This window comes from Meriones unguiculatus, chromosome 16, assembly GCF_030254825.1.
Source record: "Meriones unguiculatus strain TT.TT164.6M chromosome 16, Bangor_MerUng_6.1, whole genome shotgun sequence".
Classification (NCBI taxonomy): Eukaryota; Metazoa; Chordata; class Mammalia; order Rodentia; family Muridae; genus Meriones; species Meriones unguiculatus.
Genome location: NC_083363.1, coordinates 21,789,631 through 21,813,307, shown reverse-complemented (window position 1 = coordinate 21,813,307; position 23,677 = coordinate 21,789,631). Strand labels below are relative to the sequence as shown.

General features: G+C 42.1%; 2 protein-coding genes across 3 annotated transcripts in view; one reads left to right on the top strand and one right to left on the bottom strand.

Moving 5' to 3' along the window:
- Positions 1–23,677, top strand: part of Ctnna3 (catenin alpha 3) — a 1,666,920-nt gene that overhangs the window by 648,631 nt on the left and 994,612 nt on the right. The gene's annotated exons all lie outside the window — the stretch shown is intronic.
- Lrrtm3 (leucine rich repeat transmembrane neuronal 3) overlaps positions 1–23,677 on the bottom strand; it is a 181,716-nt gene that overhangs the window by 157,385 nt on the left and 654 nt on the right. Inside the window, exon 2 of the mRNA XM_060369421.1 lies at positions 21,899–23,433. Coding sequence (XP_060225404.1) covers positions 21,899–23,433 — 1,535 coding nt within the window. The remainder of the gene's footprint in view (positions 1–21,898; positions 23,434–23,677) is intronic.

The window sequence follows — 23,677 nt, the reverse complement described above, 5'->3', positions numbered from 1 at the left end:
TTGGTGAGAAGGAGGGCTGAGTCAAGCCCACAACCAAGAGAAGCAACTGTGTCCAGGCCAGAAACTTCTCACTGCTCCTGGTTCTCCTCTCTGATTTAGATACAAGAACAACTAAATGTTTTAGCTGGGAGAAGAGTGCTCAGTGGAGGGACTGCCTACATTTAGAATAAGCTCTCCTATATCGGTGCCGGATCACATCTGGTGTTCCACTAGGTAACCCCCAAGAACCAAGCAACGTGGCAAAAAGGATAAAGTAAACTGTAATACAAGAACGCAATTAAGCAGCCACAGGGGGAGCAGGGAAGTGAAGAAATTGTGGCTCTGGCTGCCAAAGCTGTGCCCAGTTACCCTACGCTGCGCACAGCTCCTCTCGGCCTTGTTACCTAGTGGGAAACAAAAGTGTGTGTTCTCTTCACCCCCACACTTGGGTCTCAGCAACTGTTTACCTCCCGGTGCCTATAGACAAGAGGAAAGACTCTTCCGTCCCTCCTCGTGAGCTGCTGGGTAAAAAAGTGACATCAGTGCCTTTCCAGAGCCTCAACTCTGAGGTGTGGGAGGAAGTATGTCTCCTACATACTTCCAATTACATAGATATTCTCTTCATTTCGGAGCTTCTTCCTCTGCGTGGCTGTGTGACAGCTGCTATGCACCCCTCCAGTGGTGGCTGAAGTTATTTCTGCATCTTTCTTATGATTAGAAACAGCAGGGACAGTGTGTGTGTGTGTGTGTGTGTGTGTGTGTGTGTGTGTGTGTGTGTGTGTGGACTCAGCATGCTGGGAAGGATTGACTTGCCTCCTGTATTGCTCTGTGCGGCAGAATGTCATAGACCTAGAAGGAGAGAACAAGCAGGTTCTTCAAAGTCCCCAATTGATTCCCTGCTGTGTCCCTTGAAGATGGACTCTGAGGAACCTAAATGCTAGGCCAGCTAAGACAAGCCTCTCTGTATATTCATACCCATCCCCTGCCTTTCTTTGTCCTTCCTTATAGATCTCTTCCTGCTATTGTGTGAGAGGTTTTCTATGCAGATGGAAATATTGTGACCAAAAAGTACTTCAAATAATACTAATTCTTTTGGGGGAGAAATTATATTTAATGATTAATGGAAGGGGGAAAAGGCAAGTCAGTGGTTTTGGAACTGGAAATAATTGTATTCTTATTCCACCTCCCTGCATTTACTAGCTCCATGATTTTGAGTGTATGACTGAAAGTTTCTGGGCCTCAATTTACCCTTTTGGAAAATGAGTAAATTACCTTTATCAAAAGATGTGGTAAGGAGTATGTCAAAGGAAGCTTTTCTCACAGTGCCTCAAGCATAGTGTGCCGCCCAGAAAAGTGGTTTTGATTTTAAGAGACCATTAGGGGAAAACTAGCAATGGACTCAAGATAAATACTACACAGCATATCAAGGGGCTTTATTTGAATAGTATCTTTTCAGAGGAGGTGCCAATTCTGATAGACTAGGATCCAAAATCAGGCTTCATGCAGCCACGCCTCACCTCCGTTACTATGAAGCCGAACCAACCGACTGACTGAAAAGCCGCCCCAAGACCCTGCATGGCAACCACTCAGAGGTCTCTGCGCTGTGGTCCCTGTATGAACACAAGCTTTGACTTTTTGCATGGATTAAATGGTTGCCCCTGAGTGGGAGTTGGGAAGGGCTGTCATAATCACTGATGATTCTGTAACCCACAAGATGACGCGTGTTTCCAAAGCTATTCTCGGTGCTCGGCACAACCACGTCAAGTAGCGAATAGTAAGCATTTGTTAAAACATGGTATACATAAAACAAAGCAGGCAAGTTCCAAAGTTCACGTGAATATTTTTACAAGAATGGGAGTAAATGCTTCTTGTTGGGGGTGAGTTCCAGCGCTTTGTCTGTAAGCAAACCCTTCATAAAGTTGCAGTTAATATAGGAAACAGCCCCCCATTCCGGTATGCTCTGTCTCAAAATCTGCCTTAACCATGTCTGAGACAAAGAAAAATATGTGTGAGACATTTCTTCTCAGTAAAAATTTCCCCGAAATATAGACGACATGCTCATAGAAGAAAATACAGCATGAATTTTAGAAAATGACGTTGAATATAAAAATAAAACGGTAATAATGAACAACAGCAATTGAAGTGGAAAGAAAAGAAACTTGCATCTATACTAGCCAGAAAATTGCTCACAAAAGCATAGAGAATTTGGTCATAAAAACGTAAGATGTACTGGACAAAAGGGAATGTTCTAAGTAGACGAAACAAATGTATAAGTTGGAGGTAGACTGGTTTTGTGAAAGAAGACAGGTTAGCTGTGGTTTTGCTGGCTCACAGTACTATGAAAGGATAGCTCAGGAGGAGCCTGATAATCAGACTAAACCCTCCTTGCTGCCTGACTTCGCTCCCATGATTCTGAACCACGTAGAATGCTCGTAAAATTCTTTTCTGTTTTGCTTTTTAAATAGCATATAGTCCCCTTGGCCTGAATTATGAGAACCACAAAGCATTTGAGGGAAATACGGTTCAACCTACACATTGGACACACAGGTCCCATGAGGTAGGAGCCTTCTGCGGTCAGCTGCTGTTCCGCCAAGCGTAAGCAGAATGACTTCTAGGTTTCTGTAGTAGAAGTGTTTGGAATGTGCACAGTGTTCTTTAGTAGGTTTATCATTTTAGTCCAGGATGGATTCACGTTTTCAATACTACAGATTTTAATTTTATATTTGTTTCCAGCATTTTTTGAAGGGAATTGATGCCATGGAATCCTCCAAGTGACAGTTTCTCTATATGTGTATTTTAGATTTGACTATACATGTATATGGAGCTGGGTTTATTTTTTAATTTTTATAATTTCTATTTTTTATATTAATCACAGGTTAGTTACTTTGTATCTCAGCCATAGCCCCCCTCCTTTGTTCCCTCCCAATCCCACCCTTCCTCCCTCATCTCCTTCCTGCCCCTTTCCAAGTCCACTGATAGGGGAAGGTCCTCCTCCCCTTCCATCAGACCCTATCTTATCAGGTATCTTCAGGACTGGCTGCAAAGTCCTCCTCTGTGGTCAGGCAAGGCTGCTCTTCCCTCAGGGCTAGGCAGGTCAAAAAGCCAGCCACTGAGTTCATATCAGAAATAGTCCTTCTTCCTCTTACTAGGGAACTCATTTGGATACTGAGCTACCATGGGCTACATCCAAGCAGGGGTTCTAGGTTATATCCATAAATGGTTCTTGGTTGGAGAAAGTCTCATAGAAGACCCCTGTGCCCAGATATATTTGGTCTTTGTGGAGCTCCTGTCCTCTCCAGGTCATACACTCCCTGTTCTTTCATATGATTCCCTGCACTCTGCCACAGGTTTGGTTATGAGTCTCAGCATCTGTTTTGATACACTGCTAGGTAGAGTCTTTCAGAGGCCCTCTGTGGTAGGCTCCTGTCCTGTTACTTGTTTTCTCCTATATCCAATGTCCATCCCATTTTTCTTTCTAAGTGAGGGTTAATCATCTTGCCCCAGGTCCTCTTTCTTGTTTATCTTCTTTAAATGTACAGATTTTAGTATGTTAATCCTATCTTATAGGTCTAGTACCCACTTTTAATTGAGTATATACCGTGTGTGTCTTTCTGTGGAGCTGGGTTTATTGTTAGTTTTAAGTCAGTGTGGGCACTGGGAACTGAAACTGGGTCCTCTGAAAGAATAGAAGACACTTTGAACTGTTTTCCCATTCTTCAGCCTCATAAAAAAGTTAAACAAGTAAAAATATGTCTTACTGTATGATGTTACATTTATAATCATTGCACATTTTTGTTTTGATCACTGATAGTAAATTTAATTATCTTTTGACAGCACTGACTGTACTTTCCTCAGTGTCAGCCAAGTAGCAGAGTGAAAGAGCTGCATCTTTAACTTATCCGAATTGTGGTTGCCACTTTAAAGCCAAGCCCCAATCAGAGGCATGATTGATGGATATATACTTCCGTGTATTTCATGGAAATGGACATTTCACTATGGTGTGTTATTAGACTTGACCTTTTACTGTGGGGGAGGGTATGAACCATCCCTGGGTTTCTGAGGATTAGTTTGCTTAAATCTAATAGTAGGACTGACTGATGGAATAAAGACAGTGATTGGGTACTAATACTTCCTGTTTCTACCATCATGCTCTTAGGTGCCTGCCTTTATGTACTACCAGACAACGGTGGAAACCTCTATGTTGTATCCCATGGCTAATCGCCACATATAAACAACTCCTAGATAAACAGTACATTAATTGACTTTTCTCAGAGAGAACTCTAATTGAGAGCCACGGAAACAAGAATGGGTCAACACTCACAAAGTGTCAGGAAACAAACATAGTGGCCGTTCTGTTTTCTTGAAAATGCATCACTGTGTTGTCTCACATCTAGGTTTGTCTGTCACCCTATTCTTGATTGAGGTTTTTGCTGGACACTCTGCTTTTTTTCTGTCAAGGTTGCATAATATAAAATATCTTTGTCAGTACATCAGGTAAGCGTAGCTTTGTTAAGACATTCTCTGAGGCATTTTCCCACAGACTGACTCATACGCAGTTTTCTTATTTAGGTAATACACTTCATATAAAATGTCAGTGCCTAAATCACTACTTCTTCAAGCCATGGCCCATTGTTCAGCAACTGTGGGAAGAACCCACGACTAAGACAAACCGTGTGCTCGGCAGCTTGGTGTAATGATAGCAACTGGAATGTACCTTTAAGAGATAGGATATTGTATTGAATTAAGTCCTAGTCTGCCCAAATTCATCAAGACTTTGCTGTCCTTCTTTTAAAAAAGATTATATCTCCAAGTCCACTGATAGGGGAGGTCCTCCTCTCCTTTCATCTGACCCTAGCCTCTCAGGTTTCATCAGGACTGGCTGCATTATCCTCCTCTGTGGCCTGGTAAGGCTGCTCCCCCATCAGGAGGTGGTGGTCAAAGAGCAGACCACTGAGTTCATGTCTGAGACTGTCCCTGTTCCCCTTACTAGGGAACCCAGTAAGGAACCCTTGGATTCTGAGCTGCCATGGGCTACATCTAAGCAGGGGGCCTAGGTTGTTTCCATGAATGGTCCTTGGTTGGAGTATCAGTCTCAGAAAAGACCCCTTGGAGAGAGGCATGGGGGGAGATGAGGGAAGGAGAGTGGGATTGGGAGGGAATGAAGGAGGAGGCTACAGCTGGGATACAAAGTAAATAAACTTAATTAATATAAAAAATAAAAATTTAATTTCAAAAAGGATCTATATATCAGAGGAGCTTATATATAGAAACAGTGGCGACTACGCCTTCAGTATTCCAGAAAATGGACTGTTGAAGGTAAGTTCAGCAGGCCTGTCCTACCTCAATGCAGTTTGTTTAACTCTGCACCTCTTGAGGAAGTGTGCTTTGCCTCAAGATTAAAGTGTGCACTTGATATTTCAACATGAGGCAAAAACTAAAAAATACATTTATGAAGAATTCACTCTACCACCGAAAGCAAAGACTAGCTGAGTAGTAGGGAGAAGGAAAAAAGGATCATATCTACTTTACTATAGGTCAATTTTACTTAAATCAGGACTGTCCAATGAAAACGTTGTTAGCCATTCACGATCTGAATTCTGGTGTGTGGATTAAATTATGGTATACATTAAAAGCCATGACACATTTGTTTCATAAGAAGGCGGTGATGTGACTTATTAAAAGCCTTTCAATGATATGCTGTTAGGGCTGCCATTTCTCTCTTCTTCTATAATTCTGCTGAAGATCACTTTTGTTCCATGGACGTACTTCTTAAAATTCTCCAAATACTCCATCATGTATCCTCTCCCTAAGTGATGCCTTTGTTCTTGTTGGCATCTGTGTAAGAGAATCCAGTGCCCTGACTATCTGCCATGCAGAGGGACCACGGAGATGTGGTCCAGTCTGAGGCTTGCCTCCCTTTCCACAGTGTTGCACTGGGCATACTTCTGAAAAAACATCTTCCTGCTTTTCAACAACATCACCCGTTTTTAATTTGCTTGCTGCTGCTCCATACCACTAATGCTATGACACAGAGATGGATTTCTGGTTACTAGCACAAGGACATGCCAGACCATCAGGACTTTATTTTAAGATAAAGATAGTTGAATGGAGAAGAAAATAAAAAGCAGAAAAAATCAAGAGTGAGGAAGAGATCCAAACCATGAATTATAAAGTCCTGAACACTTAATAGAAAAATTTATGTCTAATTATTTTAATGTTCTTAATAGGATAAGGGTAGGAATTAGGGCAAGGAGGGACAGAAGGACGAGATCACTAGTATGAAAAACAATGATAAGTTTTCTTAGAAGTAGAACTATTCTCTCTATTGGTCTTTATAAAGGGAATATTCTATGATGTCATGAAATAATTTCAATAATCTTCTAATTGTAAAAACAGCCTTGAGTGCAAGGGATAGAGTCCTTTGGTGTAGAGAGACCTCATAGCACATCGATAAAAACAGCTCTACAAGGGCCCTCATTAGAGAGTAATCAGAGAGTAATTGGTCCTCTGGGTTACATGCTGTCCTGGGGCCGTGCCTCGGAGAACAAATGATTTAGGCATTAACGCTTTGTGTGAAGTACATTACCTGATTTCTAAAAACATACATTCAGCCCTTAGATTAGGGCTGCCTTTTCTAAAAGTTTATTACCTGAGACAAAGGGCTGAGATGGGCCTAATAACCCAGCTGGAGTATTTGAGGGTGGGAAAACAAGAACAACTGAAAAACAAAAATAAAAATAAAAAAGTAGTGCAGTGCTTTTCTTAAAGCAGACGATGTACATAGCCAGATTTTGAAAAGAAAAAAAAAACACATGGATTTTATGATCACATTCTATTTTACTACTGTAAAGGATTAATAAGACCAAAGGATGTTTGTCTCTCTTAATTTCTGAGTTTCTCATGCTGTGGAATACATAAGATGGGACATTTATCTGGGTGTATACATGTAGCAGTGCAGACAATAGCATAAGGATCTGCTCTTTGAATAAGAAAATGGTTAGTTTTGTGGCATATGAGTAGATAGGGAAGAGGGGAAAGAGAGATGAGGAAAAAAAATACATAGATCTACAACTACTCTTTCCAGTATCTCATAAAAACATAATGCTGAGCCAGAAAGAGGTATGAAGTCAGATGAGGGTGCGGCTTTATAACCTCGTCTCTATAAAATACTGAAACACATCTACCCTGGAGGTGAGGAAGTGGTTGGAGAAATAAGGAGTTAAGGACCATGTGGAGGTTGTTTCTTTCCCCAGGGACAGAAAATACAAGTGTGCTCTGTTATCCACCAAACAGCATGAAAAATAAGCTTGCCGTCTCTCCTCTCTTGGTATTAAAGATGTGTCTCCCACAGATCAGAACAGGGACTAACCAGTTATGTCACTGTTACCAGTCATCAGCTCCCCCCAGGAGACAAGCCAATTACTATTGTCAGAGCAGCACAGCCACCAATGGGCTTCATTGCTTCCTGGGATGCTTAGTTTTGACTAAATCTAGACTCAGCTAAGGAAAGGGGGCTCGAAAAGGACCTGACAAGATTAGGATGACCTGTGGACAGGCCTGTGAGGAGATTTTCTTAGTCGGGAAGACCCACCTTAAATATGGGTGGTACTGGATGTTCACCTTGAAGGCACTGGACTGACCAACTGAAGAGAGTGAGCCCATTAGCATGCATCCACGAATTCATTACTCTGTGCTCCTGGCTGTGGATGTAATGTTACCAGCTAGATGAGGTTCCTGCCGCCTGGACCTCTCTGTAACAGTAGAGCGTAAGCTGGAATTGAGAGCCCAGGAAACCCCTTCTCTCTTAAACTGCTTATATCTGGGTATTTGTCACAGCAATGGAAAGCAAATGTCCCATTTTCTCATTCTTCTCAGATTTACCCAACAGGGTGTTTTCCTTCCCTGGCTGTATGTAGTTACCCTAACCATACTGTTTCATAGCGAAGCTATTTGATGCTATATTATTATGAAATAGCATCTTTGAGGATTGGTCAGGGATATGTTGATTGTTAACTGAAAGTCAATGCCAGTTCTAAAAACTAGATGCTAGGGGACTGGGATCTAATAGGCTTGTTATGAGTTGTCCGGGGGGGGGGGGAAGAATCAGAACAAGAAAAAGTCCATTGAAATATAGTATAGTATAGCCAATATGTTTGAATTGTATAGTCAGTTTCTAATTTCAGAATCATTTCTCTCACACATGTGTTGAAGTGTAAAGAAACATTTAATAAGATTTAACACTTCAAAGTCGTTAACTAACTAATTAACTAATGAGTCCACAGAGCAGCTCAGGGGATCTGTATGAAGTATATACCAATTTGCAGACCTTGTGTTGTATAGAAACTCTTGTAGCTCTTTTCATCTCTGTTCTTTTCTGAGTCTTTGAAGTGAATTAATTATTATGGGGACTCCATCGAAGGACATACATCGGGTTTCTCTCTAGAGAAAAGAGAGCATGGTGCTTGACGATGTGAGGTTTCAAGTAGCCCTATAACTCAGGGACTTTGATAGTGGTCTGGGCTCCGAGTTTCAGGTATTCTTTGACCTCTTACATTTTACTTGCTTTCAGGAAGAATGAAATCCCATACCTGCTCTGGCACACAGAATGGGGCTAGGCAGATGCCTAGTGGGATTCTTTTGCACTGTGTCTCAGTTTCTTTTGCTGTTACAGATACACTGACAAAAGCAACTCAAGTGAGAGAGGGTCTCATTTAGCTCACAGTTCAGGGCACAGACTATTATGGTATGGAAGTCAGAGCATCAGGAGCCTGTAGGAACTGCACACAGCACGTCCCTAAACAGGACACAGAGAGGGATGAAGGGGTGCCATCGTTTAGATCCTGTTCTTCATTTACACGCCCCGGGGTCCCAGGCAGGGAGTGGTGCTACTCAAAGAGGCTGTCTTCACACCCAGTTAAGGCAATCCGTGTAACCCCACCACAGGTAGGGAAAGGTCTGTCTCTCAGATGATTCCAGATCTCCGAGTTAGCAAGAGACAGTACCCACCACAGCCCTCTTTGTAAAGTTTGCTCTTGCATAATTTGGCCACCATTTCACACTGAGTTTGAATTTCAAAACTCTAAATATTAGTATTGTGATATGTCCCCCCAAAATGTCTACATTGGTTTTTACACCAGAAACCAACTATGATTTTTGCTTGCTTGTTTTTAAATCATCTATTCTTATAGGTCTAGTGAGATGATTCAGTAGTGGGTGAAAGTGATGCTGACCAACACAGCAACCTGAGTTTGATCACAGAAACTGACATAATAGGAGGAAATTAATAGCTTCAAGTTGTCCTCTGACCTCCACATATGACTTGGTACATGTGTATGGGTGGGCACACATATACTTACGCACACACACATACATACATGTATATACACATGAGTAACTCTTAATAAAAGTACATCTTAATAATGGTCAACTAGGTGATAAATTCCTCTGGCCATTAGACTTGCGTTCGTAGGAGGAACAGTGAATGGGTTTGGGAAAATGTGATAAGGCGATGGTTTGAGGACAAAATTAACAGTGGTGGTGGTGGCGGTGCGGGGGATTGGGCTGCAGGAAAAGACAACATCAGGACAAAGCTTTACAGGGGATTAGAAGGACAACAGATTCTCGGGTGACGGTGATTAAATGGAGGTGCTGTTGTTAGGAGAAACCACAGCAGCATGTAACATCTTTCTTTGGTGCTAAGTAAAACTATCATAGAGTAAGAAATCTGCTAAGGTGTTTTTGCAGGGGGCTTTCAAGTTGCTGCGAGACAGCTCTCCTGTTTGACGTGATGACTGATCCAGGAACATTTAGTCATCATGGCAAAATTCCTCCACTGGCAACTTAAATGTTTAACGTCAGGCCTTCCACCACGTCAGGCCAAGCCACTCAAGTCAGCTCTGCAAACACCTGTCAAGAGTGGGCAGAGGTTGTTGCTGGAGCCCCTGCTGAGCCCGCTCGCTAACTTTATCTCTGTTTAGCTTCACAGTTTTCTTGCTTTGTGAAGTGGTATTTGGCCAGTGACAAAGACAGTTGCCATCTCATGCTATTGGTCTAAGGAAACCAAGAGCTGGACTTCACCACAGCTCTCTCCACCAGCAGGGACTAAAAGCAAGTTTCCTGTGGGGTGGTTTGATCTGAATACCTTTCAAATTCTGGAGGTCTCATCTATGTGAATGTGACCCTGCAAATAGTGATGGACTGGTTTCAGAAGTACTTGCATATGAAAACTGCTTCTGTCTTGTTAATTTTTCTCTCTCTTAATTTCCCTTGCCAGCCCCCTCTTTGAGCCATGCTCTGACGCACTCAGCTTGAATTCTGGCTGGCACAGCCAGTGCAGTCAGGGCTGCAGCTGTTGGTACCCCTCCTCCCCGGCTCATCCTGAGGTCTGCAAATGAGCCTTGCAGACTGATACTGCGTTCTGCAGTTTATTTGACAAATAGCTTTTGTGGCCTTTGAGTTTTCCTGTAACTCATAAATTCCCGAAGCCGATGGAGGCTGTTTGTCAGATTCAAATTCCATACATTTGGAAGTAAAGAGGTGAGGATCCTTGCATTCAGAGTGGACCCTCACCCTTCAGATTTATCTGTGAATTGCATTTAAAACTACTTTGAGAGCAAGCTAGGATATTCTCCTGCTGGGTGCCTGCCTGCAAATGTCTTCCCCCCTTCTGCTGTAAATCACGCTAGCGTCTTTTAAATTGTGACTGAGAAATGTATTTCGTGTTTACAGTGCCGGGCTTTAGCGAGTTGAATTGTGTTGGGGGAGTCTGTTTGCCTCGTCACGTTCCGTGTGACATTGGAGTAAAATGGAGACTTCGGTCATTCAGCTGCAGGCTCTAAGGAAGCCTGTTGTAACTGTGCATTTTAATGAACTGAATCAGCTGAGGAAATGTTGTCTCTACTGTGCTGTAGCTGTCTGCCTTGTGAAGCACCTCCCTGCATACACAGAGGACTTCTTTCTCCTCAACGGCCTTTCCTCCGTGCTCTTGAAGAGGGCTAGGCTTTTTCTCTATTTTTCCTTAAGTTACAGGTGGAGAAGGTTTAATGGATTCTAAAACCCAGGGGCAAGCTCAGTTGCATTGTTTATAGTATTTGGCGCTAACACGTACTTGCAGCCGTATGCATGTCATTCCTGGTGCACACAAGAAACATTTAGAAACCTAAACCGTTTTGTCATATCACCAGAGATGGCATCTTTACTTGGGAATAATTGAGATATGAATAAAAGATCAGACAGGGTTTCTTCCCTGTCTGTAAACCCATCAGTGGCCACTGTGAGCTCAGCCAACAAAATGGGGGATAGTTTAGCCATTCAGTGTTCTTGTACTGTGCTGCTAGATCTTAAAACTGAGTTGAATATGAGGAGATAGTCATGGATAACAGTGTTAACATGCAAACCTGACCTCTGGGAAATGGCTCGAGGGCCTCACCTGGAAAGCTGTTGAATATTTCCAGGATATTTCTTGCCTATATGACTGGCTACAAGCTAGTTAATCACCTGGTTCTTTTGTTTGGCTACTGCAAGATATTTCATGCAAATTTGTTGACTTGAAAAGAGATTAAGGCAAAATTCAAAACAATGTTTTGCACGCACTCAGGCTGCACAGGGGCCCTTTACCAGAGTTAGTCCAAAGATGACCAATTACTGAAAAAAAAGAAGGGTTTTAAAATACAACGTTTTCAATGCTTTCTCCTCTTTAAAATGGACGTACAACTTTGTAAGAACTGGGAACAATAATACTGGGACTGTCTGAAGCAAGACGGACATAGATTAAGAAGGATGAAGTGGGTGTCCTAGAGCTTTCTGGTGGGCAGGACAAGATAGAAAGAGGAATGATGTTATTGGAAGAAGATTTAAAATTAGTCTGGCTTGGAATTACAGGCTGACAGCAGGAAAACACACCATGAGGCGCTTGGAAATCTTTATGGCTGTAAGTGTTTACATGGTTTTATTGCGACCCTTGCATTACAAATGTCTCAAAGATCAGCCTGTTCTGTTGATGGCAAACTTTACCACTGTCCCCAACCTGAGCAACAACTCACATGGAAAATAATAGGCCAAGTCTGCCCTACCTTATACACCATAACTAAAATGTGGCTTAAACAAGGAGTAGGGAGCATGTGGCTTCTACTCTGAATTAAGCTGCAATTTACAAAATTATAGTTTTTCATTTAGAGCTTCAAATATCTTGAACACAAATAGAATATTTTACTCTCTATTTCATTAAATTATTAGACTGTATCATTTTAATTATTGGTTTTCTAAGAGATTAAACATCATTACTGTTTTTCTTTTATTATGATCTGAATGTGCATTTTCAAGTCACGTACATTAGCTTCTAAATAAAAATTGTGCAGAGAGACAAAAAGAAAACCATCTACAGTGGAGTTAAGAGAGGAGAATTCAGGAGAAAGGAGTCAGGGATGGATGTGATAGAGGGGATGAAGCCATGGGCGCGGGTCTTTGATTCCATAGGACTTCCTGCACAGTTGATTTTTATTTTTTTTATTTTTTTCTGAGATGAAGACAAAGAGGAGCACCACAAGTGGTGCGAATTTGAGATTTGGAACCTCTAACTGTATAGTTCTTTGTAAATGTGTATGATCAGAGTTGAGGTCCTACAGCCTAACCTGTGGGGAGTGGGCAGGATGCCCCCCCTTTGAGCAGGAAGAGAAGTGAGGCCCCAGAAGGTGCCCAAAGCAGGAACTACACAGAAACTGTTTAGCCATCTAAACTCAAGATCAGAGGACCTCTTCTAGGAACAGGTGGTCCAAGAGAAATCAGGCATCCCACCTCCACTAGAGCAAAATGGAATTTAAATAAGATAGAATTCCTCAGTTTTCAAAAAAAGCTGTTTTTCACTTTCACTATTATAAAGAAAAGCATCATTCCCAGCATTGAAATAACTTACAACTGAATGCCTGTACTCTACTTTTTAAAGGATAATTCTTGAAATTGCCTCAGTGATAAAGTGGGAATATTATATACAGAAGAATAGAGTATGATATATGTGTATAATATATATGAATATACATAATTATATGCACAATATACAATATAACACTATATATAACATATAGTAAGCATTAGATTGATGCAATTAAGCTTCCAAAAAAAATGGTATGTTTGTTCTGGGTTGTAACAGTAACTTTATTACAATGGCCAGAAAAGTCTGTACCAATTAACACTGAAAGAAAAGAAAGCTGTTTGCTTAGAACACTAACACAATTTTAAGAACTCAATCATGGAGCAGCCTGTGGCATGGTTTCTGTGACAAGTTTAAAGTACAGAAAAGCAGTGACAGTGGGACCAGGAAGGGGTGGAGAGTGAGGAGAAACCAAGCTGGCTGTGTCCTACAAGGGTGGAATAGTTGGGGATCTGAGAAAGAGGAAAGTCCAGTCCACGAGCAGCAAAGGACCTGATGCTTCAAGAGCCGGCCTGTTCTCACCATAAAGATAGAGGTGGCTCAGCTCACTTTGGAGGTTGAGGACTGCAGCCACACATGGCTTCAGCAATAGCCATGTGCCCAGATATGTCTGAACATATCACAGCTGAGAGCCTTTCTTTTGAGTTCAATAGAAATCTCATTCTAATTAAAACCATATTGGGGCATGAGTATTAAAAATGCACAAGGATGCTTGGATATTAAAGTGCATGAAGAAAGCAGAAGGTCACTATCATGTTCCAAGTCTGTCCTGGGGTCTTTATTTACATCACACTGAAGATGTATCTTTTAACTAGCCAATTAAGTAATAATACATGTTATATGGTAGAAAAAACACATGATCATATTTAAAAATATGCTGACTCTTGGCCCTTTTGCAACTGCCTTGTGATGGTTTTATCATTTTACAATTTTTTTTCTTAAACAAAGAAGCTAAAACTCAAAGCCACACAGTTGTTAGGTGTCAGAACAAGATTTCAAAGTAGTTTTTTAAGGATCAATGGCCCATATTCTGCTAGTGTGACAAGCTACGTCTTCAGGGATGGACTGGAGGAGAAAGAAGGCATATCATGATAACTCAGTGAATAGATTTCTCAAACATGGCTTAATGGGCAAGGGAGGGTGGATAAGCTATCCTACTTTAGGTTTTTTGGTTGAAAATAAATACAGAGGCATCTATGAAAGGTGATTTAAGGAGTGTTTGAATAGCCATTTGCTCCATGACACATTTCTCCTCAATCCTTTTCTTAGTTAGCCTAACTCCAAGCGTACACTGTTCTAACTTTAGCTAAGGCAGAGGTTTATCATTTTGCAAAAGGAAGTGCTCTTGGATCTAGGATGAAGAGACATTTAGTCAGGCATAAGGAGACACTGGATGGAGGGATTTCAGTACAGATGATCTTTCGAAATGATTAAAGTCATGGAAGGCCTAGAAGTCAGAACGAAGACACCCCACACCCGAATCTAGGTTGCACTGAGAGAGGAGCCCAGGCATCCAAACATTTCAACCACGACACAAACAAGACAATGACAAAAATATCTCTGGTTGGGAGAGTGGAAGGAAGGTGAAGTCCAGATTCGAGATTCCAGGGACAACCCTGGAGGGCAGAGTTGTTGTCCAGATGGTAAGACACAGAGTGTCTACCACTGGGGTCTGTTTTAAATATGTGATAAGAGCCTGTAAGCCATTTAAAAATATCTACCACGACCTTTCTTTTTCAATTTATAGCTGCCTCGATGTTTTTGCATTTTAGTGTAAAGCAATAAAGACCCCACACATTAAAGTGTATTAGACCATAAAAATGAGCAGAGTAGAGCCCATTAAAATATATGTAGAATTTTACATTTTACTATTCAATCATACCTATAAAAAAAAAAAAGACTGAGTGCATGCTGTCTTTTAATGGCATGGGTACAGTGGAGTGGATGCCAGAGGCAGGGAAGAATCCAAGACCGGCAGGCTAACATTTTGTCAGCAGACACACAGCTTACTTAAAAATCACTGGGAATCATGTACTGAAGAGAGCATCTGAAAACTGGTAACTCGGGTTATGAGGCCTCCTTCGAATCACTTTTTAGAGACTTACTTTGGAGACGTCCTATAAAGTGGAACAGGTGTAAGATACAGATTTACAGCTATGGATCTTTCACCACCATCACCTACCAAACGACAGGCTTGGTAGAAGGCAAAATACACTTACAATATGGCTTTTGCCATATCACACTTTTCATCCCTGTAAGTCTGCCTCTTCCACCAGTATTTAAGGCAACAGCACCTGATACATGCAGGTTCCTTCAGTACTCTTTCTGACATTCTGATTACTTGCATACAAAAGAACATATGAGCGATCAATATTGATGGCAAGGAACACTATAAAGGAAACAGTCCAGTGAAGCCACAAGGTCCACAGGACGGCGATATTTAGCCTCCTTGTACTTTACGCCCACTGCCCAGTGGGTCTCCCCAGTTCACTAATAAAGTACAGCAACAAGAATGCGTAAAGGGTTTATATTTAAATGAAGCCTTAGCTTTTTGATGGAAAGCGGTTAGAAGAAATAATGAGTATTTGACAGAAATTTCCTTGGCTGAATGTGCACAGTATTTGCTTTATTCTTCAACATGTGATGCCAAAAAAAAAAAACAAAAACAAAAACATTGTTATCCCCAAGAGGACAACATTTTGGTCGTTGATGCTTTTAATTCCATGACTAAAGTCCTGTACTCCTTGTTTTGAGTTAGTTAATTGTGTAGGCAGAGTTTTAGTATTTGAGAGACTAGTAATTCAATTGTATCTTCTCATTTTTTTTTTCTACAAAAATCAGAAAATACTATAGAGATATTTAGTAGGCTTCAGAGTAAAGATATAAGGGCCAGGTGGCCTTCGTTTCGCTTTATGTTGTAATATTTAATTTAAATACATTTTCTATTGGATAATTGGTACTCTCTTCAGTGGAATGATTTATATGCTGAAAACAAGTTTTATGCATAGAATGTCAGAAAAGTGGGTTCTTTCACAAAAAGGGACTAGCTAGATAAGACTGAGTAATAGGAGCAAAGAGAATATCCTTTATGGAGGAGAAGGCCCCTTGAAAATAAGAAAAAAATACAACAACAGAGAATTGTCAGGAAGTGATTGATTTCTGTTTCAGAATTTGCTGGAAAGGACTTGACAGGAGAAGCTTCTCTGTTCTCTGAGATGGGACATTGTTGGCCACAGTATCCTTGCCTTTGGGCAGTAGTTCTAGTACAGATGATCTCTGCTTGGTCTTCTGTTGTGACCTAGCCTTCTCTATTCCATTTGTGATCCTGGGATGCTCTTCACAAAGTTTGGGGAGCTCCCTCAGGAATATTCACCTGTCACCCTAGGAAGTTAGGCCAGCAAAAAGTTCTTCAATCCCCCCGGGTCTTCTCTCTACTCTCTAGATGTGTCGAAGGAACTCAGCTAGCAAAGAGACAGCTCATGTTAACCTAAATCATAAGAGTTTTGGAATCACGTTCGTTAACCACATGTGTGGTGAGAAGACCAGCCACATCTGTGGAGAGAGAACTGGGATTGCAATCTTTCTTCAATTATTTACTTTTCTGAAATAGAAGGAATAAAAGAAATCTCTGGCTCTTTATGCCTCTTTTAAATAGTCCACTGATTTCCATACTAGCAAAGGTAGAGCCAGGTCCTGCCCTAGGGGTTCTAACCCTCCATGAGGTGGCGTGGGATGGGAACCATGATGTCAGTGCCCATGACCCACACTGCAATAGGTGCTAAGCTTGCAGTACACATTGCGGGCCACTCCAGGGCTTCTCAGAAACGGTGCCATCCTGCCACACCAGTGTGCTTATCAGTATAAAGTCAACAGACCCGGTGATGCCCAGGGGAAGTTGATGGGAGGAGTGGGGGCTACAAGCAGACTCATCAAGTTTTTTGCCCTCAGTGTTCTCTGGTTAGTATTGCTATATTTATCATATATCACACGTCCATATATATGATTATTGAGAAAATCTTAGCCTTCCTTGAGACGGATATAACTCCAGATGAAGAATTTTAATCTTTGTGGGAGTCAAAAGGTGAAAGTTCTAGACTCCCTGATGCAAAATCATTTTTTTCAACCTGCACCAAATACAGAACAGCAGCAAACACAGTGGAGTATCTTACTAATTGATATTTCAAAAACAGTCGAACAAAGAATGATCATTTTAAAAACAACAAAAGCAAAACAAAAAACTTTTCACATTTGCTTTTCCAACAACGATGAGCAAACTAGTGCAAACTAGTGCATGCGTGGGCATCTTCAAACCTCAAAAAGCTGAAGAATGCATCTGAGTTGACTTAGCAAGTGTCAGAGAAAATGGAATTAGGCCTTAATTTTTAAGGCTTCTATTCTGCTATGCAGAGTTGTGATATTTTTCCTGGTATGAAATACAATTAACTTTTAGTTTCTTTCTTTTTTTTTTTTGGTAGTATTTTTCTTATAGTCTACCCAATAATTCAAAATCACCAATGATTTCAGAGGCTAAGTAAAATTCAGGTTCAGTTCATTTGGCTACTGTGGCTGAGATCAGGTCGACTTTCACTTGTGTGACTAGGAGGATGGTGTTTGATTGACTTTTAAGAGCCATTTACCACATAGCATTTGATACCCATGCGTTCTGCTTCTCTTTCGGTGTTTGCTATTCAAATTTGCTGATAGCATTTTTCCTGCACGTGGTTTGTCTCAAATGCCCCTTGTTTTTAATAAACATAGCAAACAGAATACAAGGGTAGTGAGGTTCCAGAGTTCTAGATCCTAAGGAGAACCCTGGGAAAAGAGGAAAAGAAAGAAAGGAAGGAAGGAAGAAAGGAAGGAAGGAAGGAAGGGAAAGAAAGAAAGAAAGAAAGAAAGGAAGGAAGAAAGAAAGAAAGAAAGAAAGAAAGAAAGAAGAAAGAAAGAGAAGGAAGAAGAAAGAAGTCATTTGGATTTTGAATTTCTCATTTGTTGTGTACGGAACGCAATCTGTCTTCACCTTGATGGGCTAACACTCAGCTCTGAAGCTAGTCTAATCCACATTTTCAGTAAGCAACTTGTGTTCTCGCATTGGTAGATGTCACAGGAAGAGACTCTTGGCGGTACGGCAACCTCACCCCTTCTTGCCAAAGCTGCGAATGTGACCCTGCTATGTTCCCCTCTCCCAGAAGGAGAGCATAATTTCATTATCCATGAATCATCGCATTTTAGACTGTACCACCCTTGTCAGGGAGCCCAATAGCACCACTGTTCAGCTAGCTGCGAAAGAAGGCGGTAGAAAGCGCCGGGGCGAAGCACAGGTCATTGCCATGGTCAGCAAACCAGAGAGCAGGTCTCATGGTGAAGAGGAGACCTCCCTCCACAGGTGGCTCTGAGGTACCTACTGACCAGCAAGAGTTGGTCCTGAGTCTCTCAACAGCAGCACAGCTGTGTGTTTTCCCCAGCCTGTTACGGTATATTTCAAAATCTTGACTACAAAAAAAATAGTAGCACCTTTAATGAAAACATTACAGACTATTTTGTTGAATATCGTTGAGTACAGATGCTTAAAGCATTTCTTTCCTGTTTCATTGAGTTACTACTTGCTTTGTGTCTTTGGACATTTATCTCTAATCCACAATACCAATATTATGGCCTTTTTTTTTTCTGTTATCACTGAGAGAATAAGTAAAAGCACAACACTTTGATGATATGGATGATAATTGTACCTCACAGGAAAGTTAGCATTAACTATGATGCAGCGTAGAGAAACCTGTAAGTTCAAAGAAGAGAAAAATAGAAAAAATAAAAAATAAAAAGCAGCTAAAATTATGCGCGGACAGCTGTAGTTACTCGAATGAGCCACTAGAGGACAGTGCTACTCTATAGAAATCAGCATTGCCAGCATCTACCTAGTTGTCTCACCAAACCAAGTTCAAAAAAAAAAAAGGTTGAAAATCTTTGGAAAGATGTCATGTCAACATCCTTGGAAGGTACAAAGTCATTTAAGACCAATATTTCTTGCATAACATTTCTTAAAAGTCCCCAGCTCAGAGCATTCCCTCTGTGCTGCTTCCACCCTCTGTGCCCTGAGGTTGATAAATAAATGAGAAACAGACACAAAACACAAACGTTCAGTTCCAAAAGCATAAACTCCATTTCCTCTCTGTTTTGAGAAAGCGTTAAAGGTACGGAGGCTCCTGCATCCATGGATCTCCAGGGAGCAGCTCAACAGGTCAGGATGCTCCCTCAGCTATTTTCCGTAGAGGGACGTGGAACAGTTCATGTAAATTTGCAATAGGAAAAAAAATACTGAATAGCAGGGATTCTTCTCCAATATGGAGAATTCCTCTCCATGGTATACAGTCTAGAAGTGCCACGGGGCAGACTCAAGGGCAGCAACTTCCTGTCAGGACAACACTTGCCACCTGGCTTTTTGATGCGACACAATGGTGAAGGAACAGCTCTGACCACAGGCTCACACTGGCTCTCTGGGCATGCTGAGGGTGGGAGAAGTGCCCGTACAAAGGAGAAACCTACGTTTAAAACTTTTTCCCTTGCAATTGCATGCCCCGAACCGGGAAGTGTTTTGTCATTCTGAGGCATTTGTTTGTTTGTTTGTTTGTTTTTTATCAGTCAGTAAATCTGTAAGTAAAGCGTTAAAAATGACCAGCCTTCCAAATGTTGCTCATTCATTTAATCTTGCATCAGTTTTACACAGCAAGTGGTTTTGAATCTTAGAAATACTTTTCAACATAGCAAACATGTTTTCTCTAGCTCTGTGGCTGTCACAGCTTTGACGACTTGAAAATACATGTATCGCTATCGGTTTGCCTTGGTCTCCCATGACAGAGAAGGCAGAGGCTTAAGTAAGAGGATAGAATTGGGCTTCCTGTTTCCCCCCACTTCAACAACGCATTTAATTAATACAGTCATCTCCACAGTACTGATAAAAAATGAGGCTGACCGAAGGAATAAAGAATTTATATGGAATATGTATTTACTGACAGTGTAGAAAAATGTAAAATTACAGTTTCAGTGAAAAGCATCTCAGCAAGTTTGGTCACCCAGCTCGTGATACTGTAATATGTGTCTGCATTATTAATCCGCTGGGGCTCTGTGGCCATTGGCATTAATAAATGCATACTCAGGGGTTAGCCATGGGTAAACATATTGTACTTGTGATACTTTTCTGAGCTGGTGCCTGGTCTCATCGTAGCACCTTATGATAAATCCTGCTTTTCATTATTGCTAACAGAAGTATGGCTGTAATAATTTAGACCCCTTTCTGTTATTTTTTCACGTTGGCTCGTCTACATTTTCCCTATCAGCCTATGGAAAGACTTCCATACTCTATAAAAAATGCTAGTTAGAAAAAGCCATTCACTTCTTCTTTGCTTTTATTGTTATTATTTTGCAGCAACTGTTTTGAAAGAATAGGGATGTGGCCAAAGATGTGAGGCCTGGCCAGCCATATGGTGACCCATCCTTAATGTGAAAATCATTATGATCTGCTCCCAGACTAAAACTGTTCATCTGAGAGGACAAAAGGGGGTGACAGAATAAATATATTTTTCTGAAGTCTCATAAATACAGAGGGTGTGATATCCGTGCTGCAGTCAACAGACTTTTACCAATGACATAAAAACATGCATGCAGCTTGCAGGCTGCCAAGCAGGCTCTATACAGAATTGTACTGATGGATGAGTTACAATACAGATGAACACAGGGACACAGTGATGGCAACAACAGCAAAGCAAAGGCGAACTGTCACAGTGTCCGTCTCCCGCCCCCACAACCCCCACCCCCACAACCCCCACCCCCACCCCCACCCCCACCAGGCTTGATGTTACCAGAGCACCCTTTCTAAGGATACTGTTGGGAAAGCGTGTTCAGACACCTGAGTGAAGTGTCAGTCATTAGGGGTCTGGTGTGTGTAGAAGCCATCACAGGACAGAGTCACAAGCCTTGAACAGAGCAGCACTGAGCTCTGATTCTCTTAACTACCCTGGGGTCTTGGAAAGGACTCTGCAAAGAGCCACACGCTGGTGAGGTGGCAGCTCCAAGCGTGTGAAAGAGTGCTTTACATTCCCAGCAAGCCTTATCTTGAGAAACTCCCTCCTTTGCAGTGGGCAATCTGATGTGCTTATTTAATGGCTTGGTTGTGCAATGAATCAACATGTTTAGGGAACACAGGGGCTGAAGGAAACTGGCAGTGAACCCTTTACAGGGACAGGGATCTGAGATAAAGCTGCAAGTCTCAGACTTTGGGTTTTCACTGTTTCCTTGTATTTTGCAGCCCTATCTTTTGGTATTTTAACCTTTGACACTAGTCCCTCTTCTTGCCTTGCTGTAATTCCTGAACCCCTGGAAACCACTCCGGGATCTGCTCTAACCCACCACCCTCTGGGGATAGTTTTCTGGGATTTTCTTTGAAAGGCAGGCATTGTTTCTCATCCCCAGTCTCTGTAGTGTGCTATAATCAAGTCATCTCCTCAGATTCACTCAACCCTCCAAGGTCCTGGCATCCTCCTCATTTTCCCCCTGGGTTTGCTAAACCGCAAACCACCTAAAGCTGAACATTTGAGCCCCTCCCCCCCCCCCCAGATGGCGAAGAAGAGCAAGTGTGGGGAATCACTCAGGAAAGAAGTTTTTATCTGGAAACAAATGTAATGTTAATGAAATCCATAAAGGGTCTTATACAATAGGCATGGTGTTAAACCAAAGTCCCAGCTTCACATTGATTGTGGTATTTAAATTTCAATGGGTTGATTATTTATGAGAGGAAAATGACCAGTATTATGAACACACTCTAAGGGACAGGGGAGGCCCTTGCCAGCACAGTGAGAGGGAGGGGGAGGGGAGAGGCACCGTGTTCCGATAGTCAGCCGAGTTCAATAAAGCACCACTTATTTCCTAGCTGTTAAGAGCGCTCTCCCTGTTTCTTTTCTCTCTCTCTCTATCTCTCTCCTTTTTTAAAGTCGCAACGGTTCATACCTCACATTCCCTGGAGCCTGATTTGCTATAGGTGCAGGGTCCCGTTCCGTTCAGCAGCATCTCGCTGGTCTCCGTGTTGGTGGGTTTATAATCTACATAAAATTCCTGGGTGCCTGGAGTCATCTGCTTGAGCGATTGCCGTTTCTTCTTCCGGTGCCTTCGCATGAGGGAGCGCTGCTGCAGCTGTTTCATGCTGGCAGGGTACCGCTTCCAGGACACATACATCACCAAGAGGATGACCAGCACCGACAGGAAAAGGGCCACACTGCCCGCGATGATCTTATGGAAGGAGATGTGCTCCGTGTCCACGTCTGTCTCTGGGCTGGGTTCGGTAGCTCCCACCGTGGGGGGTGGCGGAGGTTTGCTCTCGTGCTTCGGCCTGGGGAGCTTGGGTTTAAACGTGGGCTTGGGGAGAGCCCTGGCCAGGTCAAACCTCTCCGTGGTGGTGCTTTTGCCACAAATGCTGTAGTTTTTCACTGCATCAATCACGTTTACCCCCTGCAGCTCTTTGGGACTGGCGCAGATAATTGTATTCTCTCTCAGACCTTTAAAACTTTTCAGCCAGTTTACCAGGGAGCAGATATTCCTGCTGCATTCCCATATATTCCCGGCAAGACTGATGTCATTGAGAGAGATCCAAGAATCCAGAATCTCTTGACCGATAAACGTGAGCTTGTTGGAGTCCAGGTTGAGGCGTTGCAGATTGGGGACGCACTGGAAGACACTGGGTCCACTGAAGGCTTCGATCTCATTTCCCGACAGGTCAAGCCTTTGTAAGGAGCTCCAAGTCCAGGACATGGTTTGTCCTATGACACTGATTTTATTCCACTGCATGTACAAGTTCTGAAGGCTCACCAGCCTTGGGAAAAGGGCCAGGTTGAGCTTGGAAAACTGATTGTGCTCTAGGTGAAGTTCTTTGAGTCTGATCATGCCAGCAAAGACGTTTCTGGCTAAACTTCGGATCCTGTTGTATCCCAGGTCCAGGAGCTCCAGGTTGCGACAGTCTTGGAAGATCCGCACAGGGATGGTTCTCAGTGAGTTGGAGCGGAGGTGTAAGCTGAGCAGCTTCCTCAAGCCCCGGAACTGTTCAGATCCCAGAGAATGGAGCTGATTGTAGGACAGATCCAAGTTCCGTAAATTGGTCACAGGTCTGAAGGTGTTGTTGAGGAAATAGGAGATTCTGTTGGAACTCAGAATCAGTTCTTTGAGTCTGCGTATCCCATTGAAAGCATTCTCGTCAATATTGCTGATGTGGTTGTGGTCTAGGTAGAGCCAGGTGAGCTGATTGAGCCCTTTGAATTGATTATACTTAAGTTTCTGGAGGCTGTTGTAGCGAAGGGATAAACCCAAGCAACCGGCAGATATACTTGAGGGTATCTCCTGCAGTTTCTGAGACTCACAGTATACCATTTTGCCTTCGCACCTACAACCCTTTGGGCATCCTCGTTCAGCAGAAGAAAGCACTGTCAGTAAGACAGTGGGGGCTAGAACCAGTGATACAGCTGATCCGCGCAGTAGCCTAATTACATTGACACCTGGAAATAAAAACAACCCAGAAAAGTTATCCCTCCAAAAAGAATGCGTTTTTAAAAATCAAGCAAAAAGTAGCCACCTATTTTCACATTCAGAAATGTAGGCATTCAGAGACCATTTAGCACCAAATATCATTTTGTAATATACATTTCTAATAGTTAAGCAAGGGATGTGTTCACTCCTCATCGAATTTACAGTCTTGGACCAGAGAAACAATCTTTAAAACAATTAAATCGGATTTATTAC